At 50.9% G+C, this 24979-nt stretch overlaps 1 protein-coding gene across 1 annotated transcript; it reads left to right on the top strand.

Moving 5' to 3' along the window:
• Window positions 1–23629, top strand: LOC306938677 (single-strand DNA endonuclease ASTE1-like; the record flags this gene model as incomplete). The annotated part of the gene is made up of 6 exons (XM_079522943.1): window positions 1–36; window positions 4323–4586; window positions 12864–13130; window positions 16859–17604; window positions 17837–18274; window positions 23386–23629. Coding segments are annotated over exons 2-6 (1933 nt in total), but the record flags the coding sequence as incomplete, so codon positions are not given.
• Window positions 23630–24979: the final 1350 nt, after the last annotated feature.

The raw sequence follows: 24979 nt of genomic DNA, 5'->3' as shown, positions 1-24979 counted from the left end.
TGTAAACATAACGAAGAGGAAATAAAGTGGGAAGAGGTGGGTTTTTGCTGTACTTTAATTGGTTATAACTTATTTATTATTCCATCTTCCATTCATTGTCTTTTTGAAACGCATTTTCCTTCCTTCATGCACTGCATGCATGTCATATTGTGGCAATAATAACGTGATCTGATTCAGATATTATAGAAATTAAAATGTTCTGCTGCTCAAATGAAGTTCCCTGCTTCAATACTTTAAGGTCACACCATGGCATGGATCTATAGCTCTGGTCCATAGCCCTAATGCCCTGCAACGGCAGCAAAGGGCATTAGGGCTATGGACCAGAGCTGCAGCATATGGGTACCTATCACATTATCGATGCATGTGATTATGGATCCATGATAATCCGCAAAACATTTCCTGGTTGGTTTTGTCTTTTCCATGGGTGGCATTCTATTATTCTGTGGCATTATTTTAAATATATGATTGTTGGCGTTTACAATGGGCATTAACAATACATTATACGTACACTTCGTTCAATAATATTTTGTATAGATTTTTACATTTTTATGATAAAGAAAAAAACAACATTACACTTTTAGTTTCTCAAATGTTTTCAGTTTTATTTTTATTTTTTTAGTACAAGATCACCCCAAAATGATCTGTACACTTCATAACATAGAATACACAATAGCAAAATATACTACAACTAAATAGTAGTACTAGTAGTACATAATACTACTACTATACAAACGAATATTCAATAAGAGAAGAAATCTATTCTAGTCTTAAATTTAAAGGCAACTTTGAAATCAATGAAACAATTAAGGCAGGCCAAGCAAAACAATCTGAATGGAGAGCATCCCAAAGACAAATAATCTGCACCTGGCTTTCTTTTCTTGAACTTATTGGTGCAGCAATTTGAGAGAGTCGGCTGCAACTGTCCTTAAATGTATCATTTATGTTTGGTTCTATTAACTCATTTGAGAGAGTCGGCTGCAACTGTCCTTAAATGTATCATTTATGTTTGGTTCTATTAACTCATTTGAGAGAGTCGGCTGGAACTGTCCTTAAATGTATCATTTATGTTTGGTTGTATTAACTCATTTAACTAGACATATATAGGCCTATATAGGATAGGATAGGTTTGGGGGCAGCGGTGGCCTAAGGGTTAGAGAATCTGGGCGGGGAAGTGATTGTCATCACTCACCCAACACCGCTGAAGTGCCCTTGAGCAAGGCACTGAACCCCCAACTGCTCCCCCTGGAGCTGCTTAGTGGCCAACAGTATACAATTTACAATTTAGGCATTTAGCAGACGCTCTTAATCCAGAGCGACTTACTTTTAAGCAAGAACAAAAAGCATGGGAATACATCACATAAAAAGCATTTATCAAGAAACATGCGTAAGCTAAGAACGTAGCTAGAACATATCTATATAATGACACTGTACATATAAACTATACATATATATTATACTATGCTGTACTGTTATTGTGCTGTCTACATGACATGCTATAAGTCTGTTTCAAATGCTATCTAAGTCTAAAAAGTGCTGTCTAAGGCGGTAGGGTAAGTGCTATGGGCCATGATGGAGTCTGAAAAGGTGGGTTTTCAAACTACGGCGGAAGATCGGGAGTGATGCTGCAGTTCTGATTGCAACGGGAAGTGCATTCCACAGTTTTGGGGCCAGAAGGGAGAAGAGTTTGGGACGTGTGGAGCGTTGTCCCGGCGTTTTTAGTGAGGGTACTTCCAGCTTCCCTGCGTTGGCTGATCTGAGTGCGCGGGAGGGTTTGTAGGGTTCAATCATGCTTGCAAGATATGGGGGAGCCATACCTCTGGTTGCTTTAAATGCCAGCATCAGAGTTTTGTATTCTGTGCGGGCAGCGACCGGGAGCCAGTGGAGGGAGCGGAGCAGGGGGGAGACATGTGAGAATTTTGGCTGGTTGAAGACCAAGCGAGCTGCGGCATTTTGGATCAGTTGGAGAGGCTTAAGTGCACATGCCGGTAAGCCAGTGAGGAGGGAGTTACAATAGTCAAGTTTTGACTATTAGACTGTGGTTGTACTGGTCAACTCCCAGGTTTTAATGTGTGTGTGTGTGTGTGTGTGTGTGTGTGTGTGTGTGTGTGTGTGTGTGTGTGTGTGTGTGTGTGTGTGTGTGTGTGTGTGTGTGTGTGTGTGTGTGTGTGTGTGTGTGTGTGTGTGTGTGTTTCTATGTGCAGGGCGTTGCTGAAAATGAGCACCTGTGCTCAGCTACTTCCCTGGGTAAATAAAGGATGGGGGAAAAAAATAGTGCAAAACTGCAAGTTCGATTCCAGGTTTTCGAGGGGCGCTAGCCCTCTTATGCCCAGCTTTGTCTGTTTGTGTGAACACAAACACGATGATTTGATTGGCTTAGCAAAGTACATATTGAGGATTTAAAAAGTCTGTAGCCTATCCAGACAGTCGCTTCAACAAGGTGCAAGATGCCTCTTCTTACAAGCACGCTGCACGCATCACTTCTGGGTTTTTAAACCATAGACCTTCTACAAATGTCTTCTAAATCCTGACAGTTTTCTGAAAAACCCCATGTTTCTATGTAAGTCGTTCTCAAAATGTTCATGTCAAGGACCCCCAAGATTATATGTATATGGCCGCCGACCCCCCATCTGAAAATATGTTGTTCCAGGGACCGGAATTGTTTTTCTTTGTTTTTTTTAAGATATGTTTTGGCTTTTTCTGCCTTTATTGATTTGAAAGGTTGAAAGTAGACTGACAGGAAATGGGGAGAGAGTTGGGGGGGGGGGGGGGGGGGGGGGGGTGACACGCGGCAAAGGCTTAGCAGCCTAGGTGCCCAGACGGTTAAGCTAACTGTCCGGGACGGAATTGTTGTTTTTGATCAACTCAGTTGGTCACCACCTCAGTATCCATGGCAATGTTGAATCGGATGAGTCAGTCAGTCGTGGTTTGTATTTCCTGTAAATCTCTGTATTTCCTGTAAATCTCTGTATTTCCTGTAAATCTCTGTATTCTCAAATCTCACAATTATCCTAGTAGTGGAACAACTTATGATCCAAATCAGTGTGAGTTGTTTGATTGGCTTTGTTGAGGCCGGAGAGATGCTATCAGAGAACTCTGAAAAGACAATATGTATATGTATACAATACGTAACATGTATTCAATCTAATATACATACTGGGTTCCAGACCATGGGAGGAGCTGTGTTTCACAAGGCAGCTTTAGTTTGTATTGCCCAACAGTTAGTCATTCCCTGTATGTCACCAGACTGCAGTTGTAGTTCACTGAAGACTTTTAAGAAAATACTTAGGAAAGAATCTATCTTGTGTTTTTGCTTTTCCCTCAAACTATAGGCCTACTATATCTATACATTACTATAGGCCTACTATATCTATACATTACTATAGGCCTACTATATCTATACATTACTATAGGCCTACTATATCTATACATTACTATAGGCCTACTATATCTATACATTACTATAGGCCTACTATATCTATACATTACTATAGGCCTACTATATCTATACATTACTATAGGCCTACTATATCTATACATTACTATAGGCCTACTATATCTATACATTACTATAGGCCTACTATATCTATACATTACTATAGGCCTACTATATCTATACATTACTATAGGCCTACTATATCTATACATTACTATAGGCCTACTATATCTATACATTACTCGGAACCCACTGGTAAGTCTAAATTCCACCTCACACTTTATTATTGGTTTTGATTGGAGATTCAAGAAGTTGTATTTGTCACTGACGTATACAGGGTACAAGCAGCAAAATGTTATTGGGATTGTATATATAACACAAAAACAATCACACCTGTGTGAAGTGAGGGGCGCTAAACAGGTGATGTAATGGTGATTTGTAAAACAAACGGTGACAAAACAAACTATTAAATTCTATTTATTGTTAATGGCATTTAATGTTTGGGGACAAGATGACGTACATTTTCCCTTCATTGTCAATGGCGTTTTTAAAGCGAACATTTAACTAAAGACAAACATTAAACCTCCTTCATTGTCAATGGCGTTTTTTTCTTTTTTTTAAGATATTTTTTGGCCTTTTCTGCCTTTATTGATAGGATGGAAGTAGACTGACAGGAAGCGGGGAGAGAGATGGAGGGGGGGGGGGGGGGGGGGTGACACGCGGAGGCCGTCGGGATCGGGAGTCGAACCCGCGGCACGCCGTCAGGCTGGCTCAGCAGCCTATAGGTGCCCAGACGGTTGAGCTAACCGTCCGGGCCAATGGCGTTTTTAAAACAAACATTGAACTAAAGACAAACATTAAACCGTGCTTCTGCCTCGTGTCGTTCTAGGGGGACCCTGTGACCGTGTACCATACATGGGCGTGCAGGGACTGACCAGCTACGTGGAGGGCAACAGGCACTTCTTCCAGGATGTCAAGTTCAGGGACAGCCGGCTGGTCATCGACGGCTGCAGCCTGTACTTCCGCCTGTACTTCAACCACGGCCTGGACCAGCAGCACGGGGGCGACTACGACGCCTTCTCCTCCCTGCTGTCCCAGTTCCTCTCCACGCTGGCAGCCTGCGACATCCAGCCCTACGTGGTGTTGGATGGAGGTAAGGGTGCTTCAAATCAAATCAAATCAAATATATTCGTATAGCACTTTTAAAAACAACTCTCATTGTACCAACGTGCTTCACAGGTCAGAGAAAACAATACAATACAGTGCAATATACAATACACCAGTATAAGACAAATATAAAAACAATGCACATGTTATGGTACAGTAAAAAATAAAAAAATAAAACTTAAAAGCAGTTAATTAAGAGCAACAGGATACAATGCAGGAGCATCAGGGGGATTCAAAGGCTTGTGAATATAAGAATGTTTTGAGTCTGGACTTAAACAGAGGGGGCAGACCTACGTAACAGCAAGGGGGATGCTGTTCCATAGCGTAGGGGCCGCGACAGCAAAGGCACGGTGACCCCTGAGCCTCTTCTTCGTCGCTTGCTAGGAGTCGTCTGTCTGCTGACCTGAGGGTCCTAATGGAGGGGGGGCATATGATAGGAGGTGATGTAGGAGGGGGCCAGTCCGTTCAGTGCTTTGTAGGTTATTTTGTAGGTCACACACGCATGCATGCACGCACGCACGCACGCACGCACGCACGCACGCACGCACGCGCGCACGCGCGCACGCACGCACGCACGCACGCACGCACGCACGCACGCACACTCATCTGGTACAGTTAGGGGCAGGACTGTCACGATACGGTACAAATTGTGTAACGATTGTCACACAAATAATTACGATTAACGATTTTATTGTGTTTTTGTCGCTGGACATCGGAACATGTGAATTGGTTTTTAGGCTTTATAATCAGAAAAAGAAGAATAAACCTCATCAACTCCTCTGCTCCAGAAAAGAAGAATAAACCTCATCAACTCCTCTGCTCCAGAAGAATAAACCTCATCAACTCCTCTGCTCCAGAAAAGAAGAATAAACCTCATCAACTCCTCTGCTCCAGAAAAGAAGAACAAACCTCATCAACTCCTCTGCTCCAGAAAAGAAGAATAAACCTCATCAACTCCTCTGCTCCAGAAAAGAAGAATAAACCTCATCAACTCCTCTGCTCCAGAATAAACCTCATCAACTCCTCTGCTCCAGTCACCTCCAGAATAAACCTCATCAACTCCTCTGCTCCAGAATAAACCTCATCAACTCCTCTGCTCCAGTCACCTCCAGAATAAACCTCATCAACTCCTCTGCTCCAGAATAAACCTCATCAACTCCTCTGCTCCAGAATAAACCTCATCAACTCCTCTGCTCCAGAATAAACCTCATCAACTCCTCTGCTCCAGAATAAACCTCATCAACTCCTCTGCTCCAGTCACAGAATAAACCTCATCAACTCCTCTGCTCCAGAAGAATAAACCTCATCAACTCCTCTGCTCCAGAAGAATAAACCTCATCAACTCCTCTGCTCCAGAAGAATAAACCTCATCAACTCCTCTGCTCCAGAAGAATAAACCTCATCAACTCCTCTGCTCCAGAATAAACCTCATCAACTCCTCTGCTCCAGAAGAATAAACCTCATCAACTCCTCTGCTCCAGAATAAACCTCATCAACTCCTCTGCTCCAGAATAAACCTCATCAACTCCTCTGCTCCAGAATAAACCTCATCAACTCCTCTGCTCCAGAATAAACCTCATCAACTCCTCTGCTCCAGAATAAACCTCATCAACTCCTCTGCTCCAGAATAAACCTCATCAACTCCTCTGCTCCAGAATAAACCTCATCAACTCCTCTGCTCCAGAAGAATAAACCTCATCAACTCCTCTGCTCCAGAATAAACCTCATCAACTCCTCTGCTCCAGAATAAACCTCATCAACTCATACAACTCATTATTCTGGAGGTGACTGGAGCATCAACTCCTCTGCTCCAGAATAAACCTCATCAACTCCTCTGCTCCAGAATAAACCTCATCAACTCCTCTGCTCCAGAATAAACCTCATCAACTCCTCTGCTCCAGAATAAACCTCATCAACTCCTCTGCTCCAGAATAAACCTCATCAACTCCTCTGCTCCAGAATAAACCTCATCAACTCCTCTGCTCCAGAATAAACCTCATCAACTCCTCTGCTCCAGAATAAACCTCATCAACTCCTCTGCTCCAGAATAAACCTCATCAACTCCTCTGCTCCAGAATAAACCTCATCAACTCCTCTGCTCCAGTCACAAATGTATTGACGACGTTTCGAGCCGAGGCTCTTCATCTGGTCAAACTCTGGTCAAAGGAGTTCGTCCGGTCCTAGGTGCCCGGACCGCTAGGCCGGCCCAGGCCCATCCCTCGTCTTTTTTGTATTTGGCAGTCTGGACAATATCGTCGTGGAAGCGGCTCTGTATCGTTTACGATAGTCAGTCAGTCATATTTGCTGATAGTCTGTTTCTAGCCAAACTTGAGGGAAGTTGCACCACTCAGTTCACACGGGTGTGATTTTTCAGTTGATGGTTCATATACGTATGAGTGAAACTGCCGGGATCATGAGCAGTTGAGACGAATAACAGTCCAAAGCGTTATTCATAGTCTGAATTTTCGGTGGTGAGGTGCCCACCGAACTACAACATGACGTCACTGAGCCGCGGTGAAGAGCAAACCACCGCCACCGCCCCTGCCCTTCTCTCTGTTTTTACTCACCACCGCTCAACGTTATTTCAGCTCTGGTGGTCACCTCACCACCGGAGTGGTGGTCACCTCACCACCGGAGCGGTGGGCACCTCACCACCGGAGCGGTGGTCACCTCACCACCGGAAATCCAGACTATGAATGAGCCTTAAATCCATAATCTATTCTGACCCCTCTCCGAAAAGGCACCTTATCCATCATTTACACATTATGGATAATAGAGGGTATGCACGTGACATCATCATACCTGGAGGTTATGCGGGAATGCCTACTGCGTGGCAAAAACTAAAAAACTGTCTGGCCTTCACAGCCCTATACATCCAAACAGAAAAGTCCTATCTGATTGTATTAAACGACGTTAAAAGACGTTAAACTCATTTTGCCACTCAATTTTGCCATTCACTTTATTCATGTGGAAACCCCATTAGTATGGACTTAGACTGTTATTTGTCTCAGCTGCTCAATTTTGTTTATTTTTTGGAACAGTTCTCATGAGACGCGATTAAAGAAAAGTCTATGGGAGTTCAGGATGGGGGGAAATGCAACCCATGTAGGATGTGTACATTTTGTCAGACTTCAGCTCTATACAGTTATTATATTGGAACATCACACTCTGACTGGGTCTCTGGTATTGATCAGACTTCAGTGCTCTATACAGTTATTATATTGGAACATCACACTCTGACTGGGTCTCTGGTATTGATCAGACTTCAGTGCTCTATACAGTTATTATATTGGAACATCACACTCTGACTGGGTCTCTGGTATTGATCAGACTTCAGTGCTCTATACAGTTATTATATGGAACATCACACTCTAACTGGGTCTCCGTATTGATCACAAACATCAATCAAAAGGTGATAATTTGGTGCAGGAACCAAACAAGAAGCAAGACAAAAAGCAGGCGCGCTTCTTCTGGATGCCTAGTTGCAGTGAGTGCTTCTTCTGGATGCCTAGTTGCAGTGAGTCTTCTTCTGGATGCCTAGTTGCAGTGAGTCTTCTTCTGGATGCCTAGTTGCAGTGAGTGCTTCTTCTGGATGCCTAGTTGCAGTGAGTGCTTCTTCTGGATGCCTAGTTGCAGTGAGTGCTCATCTTCTTCTGGATGCCTAGTTGCAGTGAGTCTTCTTCTGGATGCCTAGTTGCAGTGAGTGCTCATCTTCTTCTGGATGCCTAGTTGCAGTGAGTCTTCTTCTGGATGCCTAGTTGCAGTGAGTCTTCTTCTGGATGCCTAGTTGCAGTGAGTGTTCTTCTGGATGCCTAGTTGCAGTGAGTGCTTCTTCTGGATGCCTAGTTGCAGTGACTGCTTCTTCTGGATGCCTAGTTGCAGTGAGTGCTCATCTTCTTCTGGATGCCTAGTTGCAGTGAGTCTTCTTCTGGATGCCTAGTTGCAGTGAGTGCTCATCTTCTTCTGGATGCCTAGTTGCAGTGAGTGCTCATCTTCTTCTGGATGCCTAGTTGCAGTGAGTGCTCATCTTCTTCTGGATGCCTAGTTGCAGTGAGTGCTCATCTTCTTCTGGATGCCTAGTTGCAGTGAGTCTTCTTCTGGATGCCTAGTTGCAGTGAGTGCTCATCTTCTTCTGGATGCCTAGTTGCAGTGAGTGCTCATCTTCTTCTGGATGCCTAGTTGCAGTGAGTGCTCATCTTCTTCTGGATGCCTAGTTGCAGTGAGTGCTCATCTTCTTCTGGATGCCTAGTTGCAGTGAGTCTTCTTCTGGATGCCTAGTTGCAGTGAGTCTTCTTCTGGATGCCTAGTTGCAGTGAGTCTTCTTCTGGATGCCTAGTTGCAGTGAGTGCTCATCTTCTTCTGGATGCCTAGTTGCAGTGAGTGCTCATCTTCTTCTGGATGCCTAGTTGCAGTGAGTCTTCTTCTGGATGCCTAGTTGCAGTGAGTGCTTCTTCTGGATGCCTAGTTGCAGTGAGTCTTCTTCTGGATGCCTAGTTGCAGTGAGTGCTCATCTATAAATGCAACAGGAAGCATTATTCTTTTCAGTGTGGTTGCTTGTTTTAAGTGGTGCAAACCACTTCCTTAAGTGACTGTCTGTGGGTGGCTGGTTGGCTGGCTGGGTGCGTCTGAGCACGAAAACAGCATGGTTGTTTTTCACAACCTGTGCGCAACCTAACACACACACAAACACACACGCACATATTAACTGTATATATGGTGATTTCAGGTGTGCCAGTACAGTACAGTACAGTACAGTACAGTACAGTACAGGGTACAGTAGAGGGTACAGTAGAGGGACCCCCACACGGTAACTGTCATTTCTCAACCGTTTCAGACGTGGGGCGGCTCGCCGGAATCGGGCCGGCACCCTGGGTGCGTTCCTGTGGGTCTGGAACCAGCCCCCCCAACCCCCCGGGGACCCCCACACGGAGTTGCACCACTTACTTCACACGGGTGTGATTTATTTCTTTTCATTTGCTGTTGCTAGTCATGGCTGCCAGTTCCCACCTGATGTTGTGTGGGAGTCCAGACTGCTCCAGACCATACTGAATAACCGCTAGTTTGCACAACGTCTTGAGGCTAGGACTGAGGTCTAAGACATACAGGTCGGTGGATTTGTCTCCTCCTCCAAAGAGGATGAGGCGATCTCCCGCCATGCAACCGCACCAGTTAGACATTGCAGAACGCGGGCCTCTCCCCTTGGGCTCAACCATCGTCCAGGAGAAGCTCTCTGGACTGAATCTCCACAGATCCTTGAGGTCCTGGTTCCCTGTGCAGCCACCAAATACGTACAGCTCCCCATTGTAGGTAAAGGTTGAATGGTTCCAGCGTCCTTCTGGAAGAGGCTGTGTAGATGTTGTGTTCAGCCAGAGGTTGGTCTCTGTGTCAAACACTCTGATGGTGTTCTGGTACTGATCCATCCCCCATCCCCCAAATACAAACATCTTTGTCCCGATGATGGTAGCAGAGTGACGGTATAAAGCAGGTGGTGGAGTTCCTCCGGTGTTAATTAAAGACCAGACCATTTTGCTGGTGTCCAACTTGTATGTTTCATTAGTGCTTCCAGTCTGCCAGATTTGTCCTCCATGAATATACACAACCTTCCCCAAGACACAGGCTGAGTGGTACGCCCTCCCCTCGGGGACCGTCCCAGAAACCTGTGGTTTGAACCACCTGTGGGCGTCGACGTCAAATGTATAAAGCACATTGCAGTAAGTGCTACCTCCCCAGACGTAGAGAGTATCTTCGATCAGCACAGCTGTGCGTCTCCAAAGCCAGGAGGGAACCTCAAGTTGAGGTTCTCCTGTCCCAGGGGTCACCGGGGTCAACTTCCTCCAGGACAAAGACACTGGGTTGAAGACGTTCACGTCAATCTGCTTTCCGTAAGCGGTACCACAGAGTACGTAAACCTGGCGTCCGATTGAAACAGCCTTGTTCCAGTAGAGCGTTGGAGCTCCATCCAGGTGTAGCATCCAGCGGAGCATTTATCAAAACTTAGACGGGTTTAACAGATTGATCACATCTCGCTCTGTAACACAATGCAGTCCTTCTGCTGTGCTCGCCGTCTCTTATTGGTTCAGTGGTGCAAATGTCACGCAAAGCTTTGACCAATCGGCAAGGCCCATGAGTCGGGTCAGCCAATCTAGGAAGCCGATGACCGTTGATCTCCTAATATGGCAAATTGATCTCCATCACAGTGAAGTTGTGATGACAACATTAGGGATGCACCGATATGGATATTCTGGGCAAATAGCGATTTTTATTTGTATCCTTTATTTACCCAGGGAAGAAGGTGCTCATTTTCAGCAACGCCCTGCACATAGAAACACACGCACACGCACATTAAAACCTGGGAGTTGACCAGTACAACCACAGTCTTATACTGTTGGCCACTAAGCAGCTTCACTGGAGCAGTTGGGGGTTCAGTGCCTTGCTCAAGGGCACTTCAGCGGTGTTGGGGTGAGTGATGACAATCACTTCCCCACCCAGATTTTTCCTGCCCCTCCGGGGAATCGAACCGGCAACAAGGAGGCTCCTCTAACCCTTAGGCCACCGCTGCCCTGCGATACAGATGTTTAACTCTAATACGGCTAAACGAAAACAGCCTCCACAGCATGTTGTAGTCCAAACAAACAGCCTCCACAGCATGTTGTAGTCCAAACAAACAGCCTCCACAGCATGTTGTAGTCCAAACAAACAGCCTCCACAACATGTTGTAGTCCAAACAAACAGCCTCCACAACATGTTGTAGTCCAAACAAACAGCCTCCACAGCATGTTGTAGTCCAAACAAACAGCCTCCACAACATGTTGTAGTCCAAACAAACAGCCTCCACAGCATGTTGTAGTCCAAACAGCCTCCACAGCATGTTGTAGTCCAAACAAACAGCCTCCACAGCATGTTGTAGTCCAAACAAACCGCCTCCACAGCATGTTGTAGTTCAAACAAACCGCCTCCACAGCATGTTGTAGTCCAAACAAACCGCCTCCACAGCATGTTGTAGTCCAAACAAACAGCCTCCACAGCATGTTGTAGTCCAAACAAACAGCCTCCACAGCATGTTGTAGTCCAAACAAACAGCCTCCACAACATGTTGTAGTCCAAACAAACAGCCTCCACAGCATGTTGTAGTCCAAACAAACAGCCTCCACAGCATGTTGTAGTCCAAACAAACAGCCTCCACAGCATGTTGTAGTCCAAACAAACCGCCTCCACAGCATGTTGTAGTCCAAACAAACAGCCTCCACAGCATGTTGTAGTCCAAACAAACAGCCTCCACAGCATGTTGTAGTCCAAACAAACCGCCTCCACAGCATGTTGTAGTCCAAACAAACCGCCTCCACAGCATGTTGTAGTCCAAACAAACAGCCTCCACAACATGTTGTAGTCCAAACAAACAGCCTCCACAGCATGTTGTAGTCCAAACAAACAGCCTCCACAGCATGTTGTAGTCCAAACAAACAGCCTCCACAGCATGTTGTAGTCCAAACAAACCGCCCCCGTTCACTTGCATTGAACTCATTTTCCCAGAAGCCCTAGCGGCCCAGAGCATGGCTTGATTTCCGGTTTCGTCATCATAACGCGGCGGCCTCGTCACCAGGTCACCGCGACAAATCAGCTCTTTCTTTTTAATTATTAAAAAATAAACAAATAGCGGGTTTAGCGTATTACGTAAAGCACCGACACATGGATTAAATAGCGAGGAACACGGGTTACGCAGTAGAACTGTTAAGAGGTCTTAACCCATTTTGACCTGAGATCAGATTCTAAAAATGTCTTCTACATCCTGAGAGAGAGAGAGAGATATACTTTATTAATCCCCGAGAGTTTTCTGAAAAAGCTATGTTTCTATGTCATTCATCGTTCTTCGATTTTTCAAAAATAGCAGACCTACAAGCTCGTAGCGCGCCATGAGCTTGTAGATCTGCTATTTTTCAATAGCTAAAGCATAACATGATGCTAACACCAAAAAGGGGTTCCCGCCCAAAATGGGTTAAAGGCTATCTGAAATGTACAATTATACTGTACGTAAGATGAATTAATCGTCAACGTGAATTTGTAATCGCCACAGCCCCGTCTGTTTCCAAGACATGGATCAGGATGAAGTTGACATGTGTCTGAATTGAACTTGAATTTTAACCTGTTAAATCCCGTGGAATCTGCCTTCCCAGGCATGGATCCTTAACCTGTTAAATCCCGTGGAATCTGCCTTCCCAGGCATGGATCCTTAACCTGTTCAATCCTGTGGAATCTGCCTTCCCAGGCATGGACCCCAGTGACAAGAAGTTCTCCACGTTGCGGCAGCGCCTGCAGTCCAAGATCAAGGAGGCGGAGTCTCTGTGTCGTGGCCGCCACGGCTCCGTCCTGCCTCTCCTCACACGGGACGTGTTCGTCCAGGTCCTCGCCCAGCGCGGCGTCCCGCTGGTCCAGTGCCCGGCCGAGGCCGACGGGGAGATCGCCTGTTTGGCGCGCCAGTGGGGCTGCCCGGTTCTGTCCAATGACAGCGACTTCTACATCTTCAACTTGCCAGGTGAGTGTGGAGTTTGCATGTTCTCCCCGTGTCCCCTAGGGTAGGTACCCTCACATGTTCTCCCCGTGTCCCCTACATTACATTACATTACAGTCATTTAGCAGACGCTTTTATCCAAAGCGACTTACAATAAGTGTATTCAACATAGGTAGGGAACAAAAACTACTAATCACCAGAAGTCTTTAGTGCATTTTCTGCAAAAACAAGCAACCAAGAGTATACCTAGCGCTAAGGTAAAAGTGCAATATATCAGCTACCTATTTCCTTAAACAGATGAGACAAAATAGCTAAATCAAATGAGCATGAGCTAAAACAATTAAGTGTATCGACTAAACAAGATCCAATAAACAATACAACAATAGAAAACAAGCGTTCGTACAACTAGTTAACAACAAGTAGGTCAGGCAGAGAGGAAGGGTAGTGTTTCCTGAAGAGGTGGGTTTTCAACCTTCGGCGAAATATGGGCAGTGACTCTGCTGTCCTAACATCAGTGGGGAGTTCATTCCACCACTGTGGGGCCAGAACAGAAAAGAGTCGTGACCGTGTGGATCGGCCAGAAGGACCCTTGAGTGACGAGGCAATCAGTCGCCCCGAGGTGGCAGACCGAAGTGGTCGGGCAGGGGTGTAGGCATCGACCATAGCCCGGAGGTAGGAAGGAGCTGTTCCTTTCACTGCCCTATAGGCTAACACCAGGGTTTTGAACTGGATGCGGGCCGCTACGGGGAGCCAGTGTAGAGAACGGAGAAGGATGGTTGTGTGGGAGAACTTGGGGCGGTTGAACACCAGACGAGCCGCAGCTTTCTGAACAAGCTCCAGAGGTCTGATGGCAGATGCCGGAGCACCGGCAAGGAGGGAGTTGCAGTAGTCCAGGCGGGAGATGACGAGAGCCTGGATGAGCACCTGGGCTGCCTTCTCCGTGAGGAAGGGGCGAATCCTCCTGATGTTGTAGAGGAGGAATCTGCAGGACCTTGTCACTGATGCGATGTTTGCCGAGAACGTCAGTTGATCGTCCAGGGTCACACCCAGATTTTTCGCAGTCCGAGTTGAGGTCACCACAGCATTATCAATGGTGATGGCCATGTCTCGGTGCGGACAGCCCTTCCCCGGGAGGAACATCAGCTCGGTCTTGTCCAGGTTGAGCTTCAGGTGGTTTGTCGACATCCACGCGGAGATGTCAGCCAGACAAGCAGCAATAAAACAGTAAAATGGGACATAGCCTACTGCACTTTTACTTTAGATATGTACTTTCTGATGCCAATGCTTTTGTACTTTTACTCGAGTACATATTGAATCACGGCCACACAGCCAACTCAAGGTACGGCCACGGAGCCGACTTGGGGACCCAACGCAGCTCCTCCAAGGAAAACAAACAAATGAACGGAGCTGAACGTGAATCCCCCCCACCGCCAGGCTATAACCAACCAGGGCCCAGTATGCAAATATGGTGGCGGGACGTTGCAGGAAAAAAATCGAATACTGAGAGGCACAAGACCAAAATATACACAGTGATATTAGTATCGCTATGCGAGGCTAGAGTATTCCTACTTTGTAGTATTGCTACTTTTACTTAAAGGAGCATTCAGTGATTTGGGTGATTTGTAAAAAAAAAAAACCCGGTCTGCCCCGGTAACAAGATGTGCACATACATGCACTACAGTGGGGGGGGGACGCAGCGACAGGCCAACAGCACACACACACGCACACACACACCAAGGCCCGCCCCCGCTCGATCATGATTGGCGGAATGCCCCTCATCTATCCTGATTGGATGAAGGCTGGGCCACCTAGCCAAAAATGAAACCTAAGGTGTTTTGACCCCCAGGGGTTAACTTGGGACAGGGAGAAACTCCTTATATGGTCAGCGCACTCTATAGTAGGGGGGATTATCACAACAAAAATAAACAAAAAACAAAACAAAAAATACCTACCCTAGGGGACACGGGGGAGAACATGTGAGGGTACCTACCCTAGGGGACACGGGGAGAACATGTGAGGGTACCTACCCTAGGGGACACGGGGAGAACATGTGAGGGTACCTACCCTAGGGGACACGGGGAGAACATGTGAGGGTACCTACCCTAGGGGTCCCCTAGGGTAGGTACCCTCACATGTTCTCCCCGTGTCCCCTAGGGTAGGTACCTTCACATGTTCTCCCCGTGTCCCCTAGGGTAGGTACCCTCACATGTTCTCCCCGTGTCCCCTAGGGTAGGTACCCTCACATGTTCTCCCCGTGTCCCCTAGGGTAGGTACCCTCACATGTTCTCCCCGTGTCCCCTAGGGTAGGTACCCTCACATGTTCTCCCCGTGTCCCCTAGGGTAGGTACCTTCACATGTTCTCCCCGTGTCCCCTAGGGTAGGTACCCTCACATGTTCTCCCCGTGTCCCCTAGGGTAGGTACCCTCACATGTTCTCCCCGTGTCCCCTAGGGTAGGTACCCTCACATGTTCTCCCCGTGTCCCCTAGGGTAGGTACCCTCACATGTTCTCCCCGTGTCCCCTAGGGTAGGTACCCTCACATGTTCTCCCCGTGTCCCCTAGGGTAGGTACCCTCACATGTTCTCCCCGTGTCCCCTAGGGTAGGTACCCTCACATGTTCTCCCCGTGTCCCCTAGGGTAGGTACCCTCACATGTTCTCCCCCGTGTCCCCTAGGGTAGGTATTTTTTGTTTTGTTTTTTGTTTATTTTTGTTGTGATAATCCCCCCTACTATAGAGTGCGCTGACCATATAAGGAGTTTCTCCCTGTCCCAAGTTAACCCCTGGGGGTCAAAACACCTTAGGTTTCATTTTTGGCTAGGTGGCCCAGCCTTCATCCAATCAGGATAGATGAGGGGCATTCCGCCAATCATGATCGAGCGGGGGCGGGCCTTGGTGTGTGTGTGCGTGTGTGTGTGCTGTTGGCCTGTCGCTGCGTCCCCCCCCCACTGTAGTGCATGTATGTGCACATCTTGTTACCGGGGCAGACCGGGTTTTTTTTTTTTTACAAATCACCCAAATCACTGAATGCTCCTTTAAGTAAAAGTAGCAATACTACAAAGTAGGAATACTCTAGCCTCGCATAGCGATACTAATATCACTGTGTATATTTTGGTCTTGTGCCTCTCAGTATTCGATTTTTTTCCTGCAACGTCCCGCCACCATATTTGCATACTGGGCCCTGGTTGGTTATAGCCTGGCGGTGGGGGGGATTCACGTTCAGCTCCGTTCATTTGTTTGTTTTCCTTGGAGGAGCTGCGTTGGGTCCCCAAGTCGGCTCCGTGGCCGTACCTTGAGTTGGCTGTGTGGCCGTGATTCAATATGTACTCGAGTAAAAGTACAAAAGCATTGGCATCAGAAAGTACATATCTAAAGTAAAAGTGCAGTAGGCTATGTCCCATTTTACTGTTTTATTTTTATTAAGGACCACTTCACCACTTTTCAACCTATCTTCTGCAGGCTTTCCTGAAAAGCTGCATTGCTTTTTGTAAAAAAATCTTAAAAAGATCTTTAAAAAAAATCTGCCTAACGATGATGTCACTGGTGGACGTGTTTCTGAACTGCCCACAGCCCTCTTATGAGACACAGACTGAGTAGAAAGAAATGGTGCCATTTTATCATGATTATCAGTGAGGACCTATTATATGTAGATAGGTTGAATAGTGGTGCAGTGGTCCTTTAATGTATTATAATTATTCGTGAATTTGAATTAAACCTTATCTCCCCCCCCCCCTCCCCCCCTCCCCCCCTCCAAGGTGGTTACCTGCCGTTCCGCTTCTTCCAGTGGACCACCCTGAGCGGTAGAGACCCCCACCATCACATCTCGGCGAGGCGCTACAACACCAGCACGCTGTGCCGGCTGTACGGCGGCATGAACCGCGAGCTGCTGCCGCTGTGCGCCGTGCTGGCCGGGAACGACTACCACTCGCCCAAAGGCACCGACTCCCTCCTCGCCCTGTTGAACGCCAGCAGGCCGGGGGGCGGGGGGAGGGGCAACGGAGCCGCCCAGTCGCGCGTCGAGCGCGTCCTCCTCTGGCTCTCGTCGTTTCGGGACCCCGGGGAGGCCCTGCGGGAGGTGAGCAGCCTGGTGGGGGAGGAGGCGGACGGGGGGAGGGGAGGAGGAGGAGGAGGAGGAGGGAGGGGCAGAAGAAGAGGAGGAGGAGGAGAGGCGGTCCCGAGCCTCAGCGCCCAGCTGCGGGCCGGCATGCGAGAGTACGACGTGGCGCCACAGAGCTCCCTGGCCGGCTGGTTCTCCGGCGGTGGCGACGGCGGTCAGCTGCCGCCCGGGCAGCTCGGCCCGCTGCCGGAGGAGCTGTCCCGGGCCGTGGCGCGGGCGCTGCTTCCCCCGCTGGTGCTGGACGTCCTGGTGATGCGGCGGACGCTCCTGATCCCGCAGGTGGAGAACAGCAGGCTGGCGAGCGGCCACTGCAGCGCGCGGGCCATACGCCAGGCGGTGTACGGCCTGTTGCTGCACGGAGGAGGAGGAGGGGGAGGAGGCCCGGTGGGGCGGGGGACGAGCGCAGGAGGAGGAGGAGGAGGGGGAGGAGGAGGTGGGGGAGGAGGAGGAGGAGGAGGAGGAGGAGGAGGAGGAGGAGGAGGAGGAGGACCGGTGGGGCGGGGGACGAGCGCAGGAGGAGGAGGAGGGGGAGGAGGAGGGGGAGGAGGAGGTGGGGGGGGAGGAGGAGGAGGGGGAGGAGGAGGAGGAGGACCGGTGGGGCGGGGGACGAGCGCAGGAGGAGGAGGGGGACCGGCGGCGGGCGCAGGCGTCGCACAGGGGCGGGGAACGAGCGCAGGAGAAGGAGGAGGAGGAGGGGGACCGGCGGGACGGGGGACGAGCGCAGGAGGAGGAGGAGGCCCGCGGCGGATGGAGGAGGGGGAGGAGAACGTCGTCGGCCAGGGCGGGAGAGGCTCCGGGAGGGGGGCGGCGGGGGGCGAGGGGCCACGGTGGCCATCAGGGTAGGGGTCACGATGATGATGGCCGGAGTTCGCCCGCTCAGCAGGACCAAACAGCGGGGCAGGTCAGCGCCGGCGGTGGGCGTGCGGTCGGCGCAGGAGAAGCACAGACCGTGCGGTGTGTGGAGGAATACGACCGTCTGGACCTCCAGCTGAAGAGGAACCAGGTGGAAGCACGCCCGCCCGGAACCCCCCTACGGCTGGACACACTGGGCCAGGTATGGCATGTCGCAGAACCCCATTTAGACCCAAGGTCAATTCTACACAATACATTCTAAATTTGTAGTTCTCACACTTTTGAGATTTTTCAAAATGTTGCAAAAATAGCTAAAAATAGCAGTACAATCTTGCAGTACGGCGAGATGTGACGCGCTGTGAGCTTTTATACAAGTAAGTAAGTAGCCTTGCCGAGCCATGGGGCCCATAGGGGCAGGAGCCATGGGGCCCATAGGGGCAGGAGCCATGGGGCCCATAGGGGCAGGAGCCATGGGGCCCATAGGGGCAGGAGCCATGGGGCCCATATAGGGGCAGGAGCCATGGGGCCCATAGGGGCAGGAGCCATGAGGCCCATAGGGGCAGGAGCCATGAGGCACATAGGGGCAGGAGCCATGAGGCACATAGGGGCAGGAGCCATGAGGCCCATAGGGGCAGGAGCCATGGGGCCCATAGGGGCAGGAGCCATGGGGCCCATAGGGGCAGGAGCCATGGGGCACATAGGGGCAGGAGCCATGAGGCCCATAGGGGCAGGAGCCATGGGGCACATAGGGGCAGGAGCCATGGGGCCCATAGGGGCAGGAGCCATGGGGCACATAGGGGCAGGAGCCATGGGGCCCATAGGGGCAGGAGCCATGGGGCCCATAGGGGCAGGAGCCATGGGGCCCATAGGGGCAGGAGCCATGGGGCCCATAGGGGCAGGAGCCATGGGGCACATAGGGGCAGGAGCCATGGGGCACATAGGGGCAGGAGCCATGAGGCCCATAGGGGCAGGAGCCATGGGGCACATAGGGGCAGGAGCCATGGGGCCCATAGGGGCAGGAGCCATGGGGCCCATAGGGGCAGGAGCCATGGGGCCCATAGGGGCAGGAGCCATGGGGCCCATAGGGGCAGGAGCCATGAGGCCCATAGGGGCAGGAGCCATGAGGCCCATATAGGGGCAGGAGCCATGGGGCCCATAGGGGCAGGAGCCATGAGGCCCATATAGGGGCAGGAGCCATGGGGCCCATAGGGGCAGGAGCCATGGGGCACATAGGGGCAGGAGCCATGGGGCACATAGGGGCAGGAGCCATGAGGCCCATAGGGGCAGGAGCCATGGGGCCCATAGGGGCAGGAGCCATGAGGCACATAGGGGCAGGAGCCATGGGGCCCATAGGGGCAGGAGCCATGGGGCCCATAGGGGCAGGAGCCATGAGGCCCATAGGGGCAGGAGCCATGAGGCACATAGGGGCAGGAGCCATGGGGCCCATAGGGGCAGGAGCCATGGGGCCCATAGGGGCAGGAGCCATGAGGCACATAGGGGCAGGAGCCATGGGGCCCATAGGGGCAGGAGCCATGGGGCACATAGGGGCAGGAGCCATGGGGCCCATAGGGGCAGGAGCCATGGGGCCCATAGGGGCAGGAGCCATGAGGCACATAGGGGCAGGAGCCATGGGGCCCATAGGGGCAGGAGCCATGAGGCCCATAGGGGCAGGAGCCATGGGGCCCATAGGGGCAGGAGCCATGAGGCACATAGGGGCAGGAGCCATGAGGCACATAGGGGCAGGAGCCATGAGGCACATAGGGGCAGGAGCCATGGGGCACATAGGGGCAGGAGCCATGGGGCACATAGGGGCAGGAGCCATGGGGCCCATAGGGGCAGGAGCCATGGGGCCCATAGGGGCAGGAGCCATGGGGCCCATAGGGGCAGGAGCCATGGGGCACATAGGGGCAGGAGCCATGGGGCCCATAGGGGCAGGAGCCATGGGGCCCATAGGGGCAGGAGCCATGGGGCACATAGGGGCAGGAGCCATGAGGCCCATAGGGGCAGGAGCCATGAGGCCCATAGGGGCAGGAGCCATGGGGCCCATAGGGGCAGGAGCCATGGGGCCCATAGGGGCAGGAGCCATGGGGCCCATAGGGGCAGGAGCCATGAGGCCCATAGGGGCAGGAGCCATGAGGCCCATAGGGGCAGGAGCCATGGGGCCCATAGGGGCAGGAGCCATGAGGCCCATATAGGGGCAGGAGCCATGAGGCCCATAGGGGCAGGAGCCATGAGGCCCATAGGGGCAGGAGCCATGGGGCCCATAGGGGCAGGAGCCATGAGGCCCATATAGGGGCAGGAGCCATGGGGCCCATATAGGGGCAGGAGCCATGGGGCCCATAGGGGCAGGAGCCATGGGGCCCATAGGGGCAGGAGCCATGAGGCCCATAGGGGCAGGAGCCATGGGGCCCATAAGGGCAGGAGCCATGGGGCCCATAGGGGCAGGAGCCATGAGGCCCATAGGGGCAGGAGCCATGGGGCCCATAGGGGCAGGAGCCATGAGGCCCATAGGGGCAGGAGCCATGGGGCCCATAGGGGCAGGAGCCATGGGGCCCATAGGGGCAGGAGCCATGGGGCCCATAGGGGCAGGAGCCATGAGGCCCATAGGGGCAGGAGCCATGGGGCCCATAGGGGCAGGAGCCATGGGGCCCATAGGGGCAGGAGCCATGGGGCCCATAGGGGCAGGAGCCATGGGGCCCATAGGGGCAGGAGCCATGAGGCCCATAGGGGCAGGAGCCATGGGGCCCATAGGGGCAGGAGCCATGGGGCCCATAGGGGCAGGAGCCATGGGGCCCATAGGGGCAGGAGCCATGGGGCCCATAGGGGCAGGAGCCATGAGGCCCATAGGGGCAGGAGCCATGGGGCCCATGGGGGCAGGAGCCATGGGGCCCATGGGGGGCAGGAGCCATGAGGCCCATAGGGGCAGGAGCCATGGGGCCCATAGGGGCAGGAGCCATGGGGCCCATAGGGGCAGGAGCCATGAGGCCCATAGGGGCAGGAGCCATGGGGCCCATAGGGGCAGGAGCCATGAGGCCCATAGGGGCAGGAGCCATGAGGCCCATAGGGGCAGGAGCCATGGGGCCCATGGGGGCAGGAGCCATGGGGCCCATAGGGGCAGGAGCCATGAGGCCCATAGGGGCAGGAGCCATGGGGCCCATAGGGGCAGGAGCCATGGGGCCCATAGGGGCAGGAGCCATGGGGCCCATAGGGGCAGGAGCCATGGGGCCCATAGGGGCAGGAGCCATGGGGCCCATAGGGGCAGGAGCCATGGGGCCCATAGGGGCAGGAGCCATGGGGCCCATAGGGGCAGGAGCCATGGGGCCCATAGGGGCAGGAGCCATGAGGCCCATAGGGGCAGGAGCCATGAGGCCCATAGGGGCAGGAGCCATGGGGCCCATAGGGGCAGGAGCCATGGGGCCCATAGGGGCAGGAGCCATGGGGCCCATAGGGGCAGGAGCCATGGGGCCCATAGGGGCAGGAGCCATGAGGCCCATAGGGGCAGGAGCCATGAGGCCCATAGGGGCAGGAGCCATGGGGCCCATAGGGGCAGGAGCCATGGGGCCCATAGGGGCAGGAGCCATGGGGCCCATAGGGGCAGGAGCCATGGGGCCCATAGGGGCAGGAGCCATGGGGCCCATAGGGGCAGGAGCCATGAGGCCCATAGGGGCAGGAGCCATGAGGCCCATAGGGGCAGGAGCCATGAGGCCCATAGGGGCAGGAGCCATGGGGCCCATAGGGGCAGGAGCCATGGGGCCCATAGGGGCAGGAGCCATGAGGCCCATAGGGGCAGGAGCCATGAGGCCCATAGGGGCAGGAGCCATGAGGCCCATAGGGGCAGGAGCCATGAGGCCCATAGGGGCAGGAGCCATGGGGCCCATAGGGGCAGGAGCCTATCTCCTGTTTCTGTGAGAACGATGGCTTCAAAGTTGCATTGCAACTTTTCAGGAAAAGAAAGCCTGCCGTTTCTATTAGCTTGGATTCACCATCGATGATGTCACTGGTGGACGGGTTTCTGAACTGTGGTATTTTATCATGAACATTAGTTAGGACCAATTATAGGAAGAGAAGTTCAAAAGTGGTGAAGTGGTCCTTTAAAGATTAGAGGCTCAGGTGGTCTTTACACCAGAACGTTGTTCATAGGAAACGGCAAAATAAAGTATGGTTTGCTGGTGTCCCTTTAGACGAGAACGGCGTTTTGGGGAGCTGAAAACGCAACAAAGTGGAAATCTTTGAGAACGCCGTTTCCTCGAGTCTCCGTGTAAACGGGCAAAACGGAACAATCCGCAAAACTTATGACATCATGGCTCACGTTGGCTCACAGCGCATATGTTTATTACATTGATGCAGAGCCATATGGAGTTCATACAATGAACAAGCCTCCCTCTTAACAAGCGCCGCTCATCAGCGATGGTGAATGTAAATGAAATGATGTAAATGAGATGCCCTGTGATAGGTGGCAGCAGCGTTTATAGCCTAATCCATTATAAAATATATAACCATCCCGTGGCTCTGCCTGCATGCTCTGTCTGTCTGCCTGTCTGTCTCTCTGCCTGCATGCTCTGGGCTGCCTGTCTGTCTCTCTGCCTGCATGCTCTGGGCTGCCTGTCTGCCTGTCTGTCTCTCTGCCTGCATGCTCTGGGCTGCCTGTCTGCTTGTCTGTCTCTGCCTGCATGCTCTGTGCTGCCTGTCTGTCTGCCTGTCTGTCACCTCGATGCGTTAGTAGAACGCAGGCAGCGAGTGACGGCCACGACCCCGTCGTGGTTCTGGAAGCATCATTCAAAACCCCGATAGGGTTGCGTGAAGGGGGAGGAGCTACCTGGTTCTTCTTCTTGTACGTGGGTCTATTTGGCAGCCCGTTACCGCCACCTAGCGACATTATAGCGTTTTCATAAAGTGTGCGTTCTCGTGTAAAGGGTCAATAAAAAATGAGAACGCAACGGGACTTTGACATTTTATCTGGAGACGGTCACCGTCTAAAATCCTCAGTTTAACCACAAGCCACAGGTTCAAAGGAATGTCCATGTCCAATGTCCATGTCCAAATTGTCCATCATACATTTTCTCGATTTTACTTTGCACTTTCCAACTCCTCCAAACAGTTGTCAAAACTATGAAAAGGAAACATAGGGACATACATGCAGTCCTCTCATTAGTGAGCTGACAGACAGGTGCATCCAATTCTCAAACAAAGTGTGATCGCGGTCAAATACAATTCAATCCATTTGTTGGGTCCTTGGCACAAACAAGTTTTTAAAAGGCATTTGTAGAATCGAACCGGCCTCAGGTTATAATGGGTTATGTATTAACTCTCTAGGCTCCTCTGGCGGTGCGTCTCGGCGTGCTGTTGGACGTCCTGGGCGTGAAGGAGGCGGTCTTGGCTCCCATCCCCCCCCACCTCCAGCTGGCTGCAGCCGTCACAGGCTTCTGGCTGCGAGAGGCCAGCCCACGCCCCTCCCAGCCCCAGCTCCAAGCTCTGCTGCTGGGCATGGTCTACGGAGATCTGTCCCTGTCCTCCTGCAACACCCGGCCCGGGGCCGCCCCCGACGACCAACACAACGGTACGTCATTATGGCATGAATGATTGATTGATTGATTGAAGAATTTATTAACAGTTTGCAGAATTACAGTACATTTCAAGCACAAACTCAATACAAAGGCTGTTAACTGTGAGTGGACGACCCAATTAAGCATTACACTTGTTTCCAATAGGGTCCACCATGTTCAAATCATCAAAACATTTAGAGACGTACAAATAGACACTTCTATAGACAGAACAGGAATTCATCATAGAGAACAGGAATTCATCATGCTACATGCTACATGCCTGCCTGTCACTTTTGGAGCAATAGAAAGCTCCTGTTGTAAAGGGATTTAGTGTTGTCTATTGTATATTTTAATGTTGTACCAGTTTTTATTCATGGATAATTGTTTGGACCCAATGTTTTATACAATTGTATCTGTAACTAACTAACTAACTGACTGACTGACTCATCTGTGTCGGGCAGAAACCTTGTATCTGTAACTAACTGACTGACTGACTGACTCATCTGTGTCGGGCAGAAACCTTGTATCTGTAACTAACTAACTAACTGACTGACTCATCTGTGTCGGGGCAGAAACCTTGTATCTGTAACTAACTAACTAACTGACTGACTGACTCATCTGTGTCGGGCAGAAACCTTGTATCTGTAACTAACTAACTAACTGACTGACTGACTCATCTGTGTCGGGCAGAAACCTTGTATCTGTAACTAACTAACTAACTGACTGACTGACTCATCTGTGTCAGGCAGAAACCTTGTATCTGTAACTAACTGACTGACTGACTGACTGACTCATCTGTGTCGGGTAGAAACCTTGTATCTGTAACTAACTGACTGACTGACTGACTCATCTGTGTCGGGCAGAAACCTTGTATCTGTAACTAACTAACTGACTGACTGACTCATCTGTGTCGGGCAGAAACCTTGTATCTAACTAACTAACTGACTGACTCATCTGTGTCGGGCAGAAACCTTGTATCTGTAACTAACTAACTAACTGACTGACTCATCTGTGTCGGGCAGAAACCTTGTATCTGTAACTAACTGACTGACTGACTGACTCATCTGTGTCGGGCAGAAACCTTGTATCTGTAACTAACTAACTGACTGACTGACTCATCTGTGTCGGGCAGAAACCTTGTATCTGTAACTAACTAACTGACTGACTGACTCATCTGTGTCGGGCAGAAACCTTGTATCTGTAACTAACTAACTAACTAACTGACTGACTGACTCATCTGTGTCGGGCAGAAACCTTGTATCTGTAACTAACTAACTGACTGACTGACTCATCTGTGTCGGGCAGAAACCTTGTATCTGTAACTAACTAACTAACTAACTGACTGACTGACTCATCTGTGTCGG

Source organism: Electrona antarctica (assembly GCF_951216825.1).
Source record: "Electrona antarctica genome assembly, chromosome: 15".
Taxonomy (NCBI): domain Eukaryota; kingdom Metazoa; phylum Chordata; class Actinopteri; order Myctophiformes; family Myctophidae; genus Electrona; species Electrona antarctica.
The sequence above is the reverse complement of the archived record's forward strand: the minus strand, read 5'-3'. Positions and strand labels throughout refer to the sequence as shown.